This window comes from Stegostoma tigrinum, chromosome 11 (genome assembly GCF_030684315.1).
Source record: "Stegostoma tigrinum isolate sSteTig4 chromosome 11, sSteTig4.hap1, whole genome shotgun sequence".
Classification (NCBI taxonomy): Eukaryota; Metazoa; Chordata; class Chondrichthyes; order Orectolobiformes; family Stegostomatidae; genus Stegostoma; species Stegostoma tigrinum.
In genome coordinates, this window is record NC_081364.1 from 43968621 (window position 1) to 43980247 (window position 11627).

Consider the following 11627-nt stretch of genomic DNA (forward strand, 5'->3'; position numbering starts at 1 on the left):
AAAGCTGTAGTTAATCTTGTTAGATCATCCAAGGTTACTGATGATGTGTTAACATCAACAGTGGAGTGCTTCCTGGGTGAGTTTGGTACATATTGGGCTTGGCAATGTGACTTTTCCAATAATGTAAATGTGGTATTCTAAAAAGTGCAGGATCTTAATTTGAAAAGGTGTTTCAGAATTTTCCATAGTTCATGCATGATGCCCATTGAAAGACCAAACCAATATGGCAGTAGCACACCTTTGACATGTATTGAGTTCATTCTACATGCATCACCATGGCTGAGATTTATGCACAACATTTGCTGCTTTGACTTGAGCTAATTGGTTACTAATTCAAAGGAAATCTAAACAATTTATTAAACATTTGCCTTTAGTAAATCCATGCTAGTTTTTTTTTCTGAAGAAGGGTCTTGACCCAAAACGTCAGCTTTCCTGCTCCTCTGATGCTGCTTGGCTATGTTCATCCAGCTTCACATCATGTTACCCTATGCTCATTTTAATTAACTCATGCTTCCCTAATCACTTATATTATTGTTAAATATGGATTTTAAGCGTTTGCGCACATTTGACATTTTTCAATTAAAAACTGGTTGTTCTATATTTATAAGGAAACAATTGTGAAAAGTAAATTGGGGAGTTTTTTTGCCACAGATGCAACAGTTCTTGGAAGAACAGAATAATTTCAGATCAAAAAAGTTGCTTCGAGTTGTAAAAATCTGCTGAAATGATCTCTGAACATCAGATTTCCAGATCTGTTTAGTTTGAAAAAGACTGCATTGAGCTCTGTAATTAATTTTTTTTAACCTTGGATATTAACAGCATCTTTGAACAAAAAAAATGATGTATCAGCTAACACAAGTTTCCAATGTTGAAACAGTGAGCAGAGTTGCAAGTATCTATTAACTTGCAACAGTATATTTTCTGAAATGTTATGCGCTGGAAATTTAATGTATCAATAGTAAGAAGTAGAAAAATAGCCTCATGTCTTATATGTGAAGCCATTCTGAATGAAAAGTTTTGTTATCAGTCACGTGAAATCAGGGCACTCTTGCTTTTTAGAACTTGATGCATAAATGATAAGGTTCAAGTCCCCTGGAGACTGACCTACAATAGCACTTGCTCATTTAAAAGAGATCTGAGAGTCTTGATGATTGCACCTATAAAAATTTAAATGGCAAACTCGAGGATCCTGATTAATTTGGAGCACAAATGACATGTTTGCTACTAACCACTGTTGAACCACTGAATGCTTCTGGCATATAGAAAGATGAGGCAGATAAAACACTGGCTGGATTAGTTGGCAAATACAAATACTAAATAAGAAATTTTTAACAACTAGCCTGTAAAATGGCAATCTGCAAATGACTTCTTTCACAATGAAAAGTTCCTGAACTCTTTGCATAACTGACCATGTTTCAGATATGAAGAAAGCAAACTTTAACAATGAAATTATTGTTTTGTTTTTATTATTTTCTGTCATTCATTTCAAATGCTATACTCGTGTCTTTGAAGATTTTTGGCACTCCAGTTTCAATTCTATTTTGACAACAATAACTTGCACTCATTTTGCACTTGAAATTTACATAAACTTAAACACTTGTTGGGGAAGAAGCCAAGAGGACGAGATAGATAAACTAGTCAAGGATATCATCGAATGCATGGTTGAAGAAATATTTTGAGAAGCATGTTTTGAATGTTGATGAAAATGGAAGAAGGGGTGACATTTAATAAAAGAAATCCAGAGAGAAGAGATACAGATGGTCAACGGGTATCTACAGCAATGATAACTAGAAGATTATAGAGTGAGAGGTCTGGTGTTAATGACAGAACTAAATTGTGCAATGCTGCAGAGGAATTTAAAATGAAAAATTATGATGCTAATGCACGGGAGATGAGTAACAATGCCAGTGTCAAATTTCGCATTGCGAAATTCTATTTTTTGCAAATTCTAATTTTTTCACAATCCCATTTCCCAAATCAGATTACATTTCACTTGCTATGGGGTAGGATGCAAATAATATTACTTTTTGGGCAGCTTTATGGTTGATTTAGGATGATGTTTAGGAGGTTTGCAAGAAAATCTTCAGGGAATTTCAGATTACAAGGACATGAATAATCATTCAATTTCAGAAATATTGAGAGTGAAGGAAAAGCTGAAGTTGTCAATGTCATCAAGGTGGCTCTGATTAGCTGACCTTGAATTTTGTATATCTTTTCTATATCCAGAATAGAGGCCTATTACGTGAAAGAATCTGCCATTTGAGAGAATAACAGTCAAGCGTTATAGATGAAACATGGCAACTCAATGCAACAACTGAATAATTTATGGAGGAATGAAAACTGATTTCCTGTTGACAGATTTGCTGGGCCTACGGATTATTTTATTTCGAGTAAAAGGCAATGAATCAATTACAATAACATGAAGAAGGATAATTTTCATTTAGTGAGCAAGTCAGTTGCTATCTTTTAATGATCAACTCTTTAACATCAAATAGTTCTTACCTAATTTCCATTTCTGCTATTCTTTGCTTGAACCGGTGATATAAATAGCATCCCCTGAGTGAAAGGTATTTTAGAGACAATGCATCTAAAGTGTTTTCATGAAAGGATAAAAACAATAAATGGTGATCATGTTCATTGCTGAGGCTGTGATGGAATTGTCACCTTCACAGATTGTAAGGGTTCGCAAGCAAAAGTCAAAATGATAAATCAAACAACAAAAATGTGCCATATTTGGAATCTGGGTGGAATCAAGAATAGGAAATGGTTAATATTTTGTCAAAAATAGAAACATTTTCAGAGACCATGCAACAAATGGGCAGAGTCATACTTATAAACTGATCACATTTCTGGTCACAGGTTCATATCTCAGCAGATGTCAGGTTCAACTTGTATGCACAAAAGGTTTGTCAAATACATCTGCCACATGCCTGGGTGTCAATATCCATTTTCATTTACTACATCTTATGAGGATTCACAGTCTCAGAGAGGACAGATTCCTGAGGTAAAAGGTTAAATGGCCACTTTGGCTTGTGAATCTGAACAGTGAATTGCTTTACTAAAGCACAATGCAGTGATTCCGTTTCTAATCTGACTGAATCAAAAAGCACAGAAACAGGTTTCCTTGGTACAAGTGAACATTAATGTTGATTATCATTATTATGCTACCATGGTCAAGAATCTAGATTTAAAATACTTTGAGGAGCTATTTGACTTGATTTAAGGAAGTCTAGGCTGCAAGTCTTAAACATTGTTTCTCAAGAGCTTATTTTTAAGTCCCAGTATGCACTTTTTTTTGTAGGTAGTCCTGTGTTACAATAGGTATACTTAAAATGCTACAGAATATTTTTAAAGGGCTTGCTACGATTGCTAGTGTTTTATGTTTAATTCATTGCTGAAGGCTCTGGAATTTTTTTTATCAAGACCAGACTGGCCAGGTGGTGAGCTTGAGGCACAGCAGGGGACTAATTTGTTGGCTTGCGATCTAAAGCTTTGCTGCTGGTGGAACTTCATTGAAAGCTTCAGAAGTAGGTCTGTGTATATGTCAGTGAAGCATCAGTGTTGTTTTTTTTAACTACTGCTGCCGGGAAGCAGCGTAAGGTTTTGCTAGCCAGGTGTTCTGTGGCTGTTGGTTTAGGTTCCCGTGCTATTGGCTGCAAGGAAAAGAGGCAACTATAATCCTGGATCTTTATTTATCATCTGTGTAACAGTTATGCAGTTTAAACTGTCTTGTTTAATTGTGTATGGAGAAAAGTCTGCTGAAACAGGCATAATTATGCATATTATTGAGACAGTTTCCAACATGGCATGTTGCCTAGATTGTAGCAAAGTGAAAACTGGCTTTCTATTTATTAATGAACTAGTTTTGTTTTATCAAACTGTGTCAAGTAGCCCACACAAATTCAGTACAATATATGTGTCAGAACCTGCTGTGAGAAACTAGAGTGAGGACAAGAGTAGGTACACAGCCACTGATTCAAATTATACCCCTTCCATGCTTTCGCTGCTGTTTAGGCAATGTTCCCATTGGGAGCTTAGTTATTATAGTGAAGAGCTGCTCATTTGTCTTTGCTTAAGAAGTTAACAATTAGTCCAATCAAAGATCAGTCCAAATGCTTACTCTCACTTTCATTCTCTTTCCTTTTCAATGTTTTACAGATTAGCCCTTCAAGCCCATTGCAACATATGTAGCGGTCAGAGCAATTCCATCTATGCCAAAAATCTCTGTACAAATGCTGCAGCTGTGCAATAACGGTGCCTGGGACAGATCCGAAACAATGATGCTACACTGGCAATCCTACCACTGCCTGAGGATTGACACACCAGGGATTTCAGCTTAAACGCCGTACATCTGTTGTAAAACAAGCAGAGTGTATTGCAAAGTATTTCCCAGTACTGAATGTTATAGATTCGGTAGCATCTGTATTGAATGTTCTAGATTACACAGAAATAATAGCTATTTTTTCCTATGTTTTGCTCTCGTTATATTGAAGCAAACTTCATTAATCTTCAGTAAATCATCAATAGATAATTTGAAGCCTTGAAGATGCCACTCCAGAAGATGGGATTTACATGTACTACTGTATAAGAAAACATATTTTCACTAAGGAATCTTTTTCTTCCACAATGTTTTGTAAAATCTGTACAACAGTTTCTCAAATATTCCTTTAATTTTGCATTATATGATTGAAGGTCAATTTTATGAGAAAAAAACCCAGTTCAACCTGAAGCCAGAAGGTCTGTCCACATTAATTCATTCATGGGATGTGGTGTTGTTGACGAGACCAGAATTATTCGCCATCCTTTATACCCTTGAGGAAGTGGCACTCAACTGCCTTCTTGAACTACTCGAGGCCATGTGGAGTAGGTAGACAAACTGTGTTGAGTAAGAAGAGAACTCCTGAGTTTTGACCCAGCAACTGTGAAGGAATGGCAATATATTGCCAGGTTAGGATTGAACGTGACTTGGAAGGGAACTTTTTGGTGTGGGTATTCCCATGTGACTGCTACCCTTGTTCCTCTGGTGGTTGAGATTAGTGGTTTGGAAAATGTTATGCAAAGATGCCTTGATGAGCAATTACAATGCATCTTGTGGTGGATGGAGAGAATATTTAAGATTATAGATGGGGTGCTACTCAACAAACTACTTTGTCTTAGATGAACATCAACATTCTTGTGTTTAGTGTCAGCTTTACAACATTTATGTGGGTGATGCAACTAATCCTCAAGATATTGAATGTGTTGTATTCAATAATGGCATTGTCTTTGAACACCAAGAGGAAATGCTTAGATTCTTGCTATTTGGAAATGGTCACTAGTCGACATTTATATGTTGTAAATCATCTTGCCATTTATAATCCCAAGTCTAAATGTTTTCTAGAAGCTGGTCTATGCAAACATAGACTGTTTCAACATCCACGGAGTTGTGAATGGGATTAAATACTGTATAGTCATCAGCAAACATCCCAGCTTCCAACCTTATGATGAAAGGAAGCATTCATCATTGATCAAGTAGTTGAAAAAGGCGAGTGCCAGGATGCTACCCTGAAAACTCATATCACAGAATAATTGACCTTCAGTAACTGTAATTATCTTCCCTTGTATGAAGTATGAGTTTAGTAGTGGAGAGATTTCACCTTGAACTTGCTAATTTGAATGTTGCTAGGCTTGTTGATGTCATACTCTTCCAAATATTCCATTACTGTCAAGGGAAGTCATTCATATTTCACCTCCAGAATCAGCTCCCGTGTCCATATTTGGAGAAAGGCTGAAATGAGATCCAGAGACAAATAGTGCATGTGGAACTAAAACTGAGTACTGATAAGTAGTTTTTATTGGATAACACTGTTGATGACACCTTCCAACACTCTGCTGATGATTGTGAATAGATCTATAGAATAATAATTGATTGGATTAGATTTTTCCTGCTTTTTATGGACAGGACACACTTGGGCAATTTTCCATTTTTTTTTCAGGCAATTGCCAATGTTTTTGCTGCAGTGGAACTGCTTGGTAGAGGGTATCTGGTTTTGGATGTAAAGTGTGACAGCTGTCGGGACTTGTAAAGCTTGCACTCCATCATTCTTGACTTTGAGTGCCATGAATTCAATTAGCCAAAGACTGGCACTTTTGTGGAGAGATGGAGGCCAAGGTGGATCAGGTTTCTCCTGGCTGAAGATGGTTGCAAAAGCTTCATGCTTGTCTTTTGCACTGATATGGTGTATTCTCACATCATAGAGGATGAGGAAATTCATCACAGAGCCTTTTAGTCCCTTTGGCTGTTCATTATCCACCACCATTGTGATTGGACGTAGCAGGGGTGCAGAGATTTTATCACATCCATTGTTTGGGGATCATTAAGTCTGTTTGTAGCATGCAGTTTCCACAGATGGTTCTGTGTTGTAGCTTCGGCAGGTTTTCAGCACATTTGACTCTACCTATTACTGTTCCTGACAGGTTCTTTTTAGACACCTCATTGTATCAGCCTTGGTGTCCTGTTTTGACAGCTAGCATGAACGATCCGCTGGACCAATGTAATAAATAGTAGTATCATTGTTACTGTTTGGCATTGTTTCATTGATGCCTACTTTGATACTCTAGATTGTTTTGTATGTACCCTACTTAGCACATTGCTAGAGCTACACAATGTGACAAAGAATATCCTTAGTTTGAAGACTTGATTTAATCTCCATGAAAACTCTGCTGTGGTCCCTCCTACTATCATGGAGAGATGCATATCCATTAGATAGAATGGTGAGCGCAACATTAGTTGGATGTTTCTGTTGTGCTGGATCTCTCAGAAATTGTTGCAGGTGGATCTGTCAGCCATGTCTTCAGGGCTCTGGCAGCTTGATTAGTAGTGGTACTACTGAGCCACTCTAGTTCATGAGATTCTGATGTCCATTCTGAGCCTTTATGGCATGCAGCTTCCTTCAAATTGTGATCAATGTAGAGAATTTTTGATTCAGTCATTTATTGGGAGTTGGGGGCTGGGGTGCACGGTGTTGGCAGTGACAGATAATAATCGGCAGCATTTTTTTGCCCATGATTGACCTTCTTTCATGAGACACTATGAAGTTCAATGCCATTGTTGTGGACTCTGAGGGAAATTCCTACCTGACAGTCTACTGCTTCCCGGCAACTCCAGTGGGCCTATCCTGCAGGTGGGTCAGTTTGTATTGCAACAGTAAGGGTCAGGTTGAGCAGCAATGGAGGTATCTGAAATGTTGGCTGTAGAATAAAATTATTCTGGATGTGTAACTACATCAGGATGCAGGACAGGTTTCCCCAAATGTTAGTTAGAATCTGGAAGTAAATGTTAGTTATTATTCTGATAAATGGCTCCGTGCATAACATTGAATTGGCTTGCTCCTACTGATGATGAATAATCTTTTGTACAGTTGCAACATTTTATCTGCTTCATTTATCTATAATATGCTGTCATTTCTGATGAAAATAGTCAATTGTTAATCTTAATGTATTCCAATTTACTAGAATTTGGGGAAAGTGCAGATAGCTTTGAGAAGTGTCAGCGCCTTAGTCCTATAGCAGGGAACTTCAAAACTTGATAGAACTATGGGCAGTTGCAACTGTTGAAAACATTGCATATAATAGAATACTGGCTTTGTATACTAACTCAGTTATTTGCAATTTCCTATTGTCAAATGAAAGCTAGAAGGCATTTTACAATGCTGTCACTGTGACTCAGTATAAATGCTCTTTTCCTAATCGCAGTGATTGACATCCTGTAAAGTCTGCTAGAAATAGCTGTTAACATTCTCTGATATTTTGGAATCAGATTAGATGCCTTCAGCTTACACGATTCTAAAATACTTCATGCATTGTCTTAGACTTCATATACAATCTATTTGTGAAAATAGAATAACTCTGAAAAGAAATATTGGAGAACTGAGGAATTCAAATAATAAATTGCAAGCACAATTATTGAAATGTTGAGTTGATTAATAATCCTCTTTAGCCCTACATGACTAGAGGAAGAAAATTCTCTGCTCATGACAATGAGCTTGACATCAGGAATCCGTTGAAAGATATATTTCTCCTCCAATTTTTCACAACCTCCGCACAATATTGAGATTGCCTGGATATACCTAAGAACATCAATAAACTAGAACAAGGCATTAACTTATACCGAATTAGCACTTTTAGAAAATTGCTAAGGCATAGTGAATTCAAATTTTCAAATCATGTTTTGTTCATCTTGAATTTGATTCTAAATAGAAAAAAGAAACAATCAGCAGACACTGCTATGACATCAATTGAATATTGTTTGCATCTTGGTCTCCTATGTTAAGAAGGAAGGTAAAATATTTATCAATCTTTACCTTCACAACTTTACATTTTAATTCAGGAATACCAGGAATTTCAATTACTTGCAATGAGAATTAATTAATTGAATAAAGAAGACATCTGTATCCACAGAATTCTTTGCTTGGTTAACTGTTGCATTTTGGCCAATGACTTATATTCTCCTGAAATGTATAAATAACTGGTGCTACTGCCAGCAAAAGATAATTCTTTCTCCTGCCTAAGAAATGAACCACAAATTTACAATTATTTCGAAACACTAGTATTTTTATGTTGAATGACAGTATCACATTAACTTGGCAAAACTATTTTAAAGTGTGAAGCTGCCTCACGCACAGCAGAGGTCTCCAGATTGATTCCCACTTTACACTCTTTGCTCAGTAAATTGATTCTTGGTGACAATGGATTATGATACATGAGCTAAGGAGGGAAATAGCAGTGAAGGTTCCATCCTTACTCGAAATTGAATGCATATGCAGACATGAGATGGTGACATGTTTGGATTCAGCTGTGTTGCACCCTATGCTAAATACTCTGCTGAGGCTAATGGAGTTTATCATAATTAACAGATTGTTGAGCAAGGTGCTGAAGAGTAACCATGGAAGTAAGCAAGTGAGTAATGAGATCATTGAGGGAGAAGAAAAAATTGATGAGGAAAATGAAAATTTACAATGTTACTTCAAATTACTGTAAATACAATTGAAGATATTTAGGAATGAGTGTTCATCCAGCCTCACATTTTATTGTCTAGGAATGAGTGTACTTGGCTGCAATATGCCCTGAAAACCCCTATGGAGGTGACAATACTGTTTTAATTTCTACTTTGATATTGTAAACTACTTTGCAGGATGCATACCTATCATGTTGTCATTTGCTGAAGTTATGGTTTAATGGTTTTTTGGCTTAACTTTTTTCATTTTTTATAAATATATATATATGTATATATATATATTCAACAAAATGTGAAAGTAGTAAATAGAAATTAAAACTTCACACACTTCAGCAAGTATGTATTTGTTTATGCATTACTATTTAGATCTATTTCACAAAACTTGGAACATGTATCAGTAACTTGTTCTATCTGAATGTTTACATAGAAAATAATTCTTAATGCAGCAATTTGTACGCATAAAAGAATGATTTATTTAAAATGAATTTAATTTCAATTAAAGATGGAATTGTGTGATAGAGGTAGCTGCAAATGTTTAATGTTTGATGTATGTTTTTGGGAGATTGTATATATGATTGAAGTGGTAAGAATGCTATCATGTTCATTTTTGACTTTGCAGTTCTCATTAAAGATAGTAAAGGTATCTAAAGCAGTCACCTGCTTTTGAATGTGCTAATAAAATAGGATTTTACCACTCAGTTTTATATTTTTATACAATTTGGCAAGTATCATAAATAATTCCAGTAATTAAATCAGTAAAATTTCAAAAAGTTATTTCCTGGTGATCATAAATTGCTTATTGAAAAGTTATAAAAGTCAGTTTTTGGCCAACACTTTGAATTATTATTGAAACTGGCAGTCACCTAGTTGATTGCAGATCCAGTGTACAGTATACAGTTATGGCAAGAGAAGTATTTACCATTAACACCAAAGAAAATTGACAACAGAAATCTTGTGATCTCTATGGCATCAAAGTTCTCTTTTCTCACATTAGTTTGAATCACCTGCTAAGTCTGGGGTGTATCTAGGCCTATAGCAACAATGATGTGATCAAATAGGATCAGCAGTCAATCATATTTACGTATTCTTACAAACAGAAAAGCAGAGTAAGATACATAGATTATCCTTTAGCTTTAATGATATTTTATAGACAAGAAAATAAATGATTGGAACATTCATATGGAATTACAATAGAAGCTCAAATATCATACACTTATTCGAAAATATACTTTAAAGGTGTGATTTTTTGTGATTACAGCAGAGATTTGGAATTCCTTAAACATAAGGTTGGGTTTCCAGAACCAAGCAGAGTTTTCTGCCATAATTATGAATTTCGTATCAATTAAAAATCCAGTTCCACCTCATTCAGCAAAATATAACATTTTATAGCATGTAGTGATAGTATTAAAGGGCAAATTCTCGTCAGTTCAATGAAATATACTTGATTACCATTTGTAGATATTGCAGCATTAGAAAAACTTAGAATCATCAAAAGAAACATCATTGTTAGCTGTTCATGTGTGGATTCCAAATGCTGCTGTTAATTTCAGAGGAGTGATGATAATGAATGATTGATGTTTTACTGTAATTAATGCGAAAATGGGCCAATATAATTTTGTTATCCAACTGTACTTTATAGACTGTCAGCAATAAATCATAGAAGTGCAGAGGAATTGCCATAGTCATTTAAAGAGATCAAGATAGTACTGAAGAAAGGCACAAAAAGTGACATTGAGCTTGAGTGACAGGGATTTTGGAAATTGCTGGAGCCAGTAAACTAGCCAGTTTATAATATTACTTGATGTGGCTTTTATTTCTTCATGGGATAGGGGTGTCATTGGCCAGGCCAACATTTATTGCCTATCCCTAATTGCAGTTGAGAGGTGGTAAGCTACCTCCTTCAGTCTTGGCACTTCACATGGTGTAGGTTCACCTGCAATGCTTTTAGGGCTGGAATTCCAACATTTTCACCAAGTAACAATTAAGAAACAGTGATATAATTCCATGTCAGGATTATGTATGGCTGGGAAGGGAAGGTGGTGTTCCCTTGTTCTTGGTCTTGCAGGTGGTAACGTTCATGGGTTTTGAAGTTGCTATCACATGAGCCTTAGTGAGTTATAGTGGTGCATCTAGTTGATGGTACAGCTATTACCATTTTGTCTCTGGTGGAAGGAGTGAATTCTGAAGATGTTAGATGCAATGCCAATCAAGCAGCATGCTTTGTCCCTAGTGGTGTCAAGCTTCTGGAGTGTTGTTTGAGTTGCATCCAAACAGGCAAGTGGGGAGTACTTCATCACACTCTCAATTTGTACATTGCAGATGGAGGACAGACTTCGAGAAATCAAGAGATAAATTCCTCACGCAAAGTTCCCAGCTGCAGTCCTGCTCTTGTAGCCACAATACTTACATAGCTGCTCCAGTACAATTTCTGGCCAAAGATACCATTCACAATGTTGACAGCAGGAGTTGAAGTGATGCTAATGCCATTGACTGTTAAGGGGAGTTGGTTGGATTATTTGGTTTTGGAAATGGTCAATGTCTGATACATGTAAGGTGTAAGTATTCTTAGCCTTTTAACAGCTCAAGTCTGAATATTTTACTGCATGTGGGCATGGACTGCTTCAGTTTCTGA

At 36.2% G+C, this 11627-nt stretch overlaps 1 protein-coding gene across 3 annotated transcripts in view; it reads left to right on the plus strand.

Annotated features, from left to right (window-relative positions):
• tafa4b (TAFA chemokine like family member 4b) overlaps window positions 1-10896 on the plus strand; it is a 313786-nt gene extending 302890 nt beyond the window's left edge. For all 3 annotated transcript variants that reach the window (XM_048548249.2, XM_048548250.2, XM_048548251.2), the window contains one exon: window positions 4159-10896. In XM_048548249.2, coding sequence (XP_048404206.1) covers window positions 4159-4191 — 33 coding nt within the window. In that variant the 3' untranslated portion in view covers window positions 4192-10896. The remainder of the gene's footprint in view (window positions 1-4158) is intronic.
• Window positions 10897-11627: the final 731 nt, after the last annotated feature.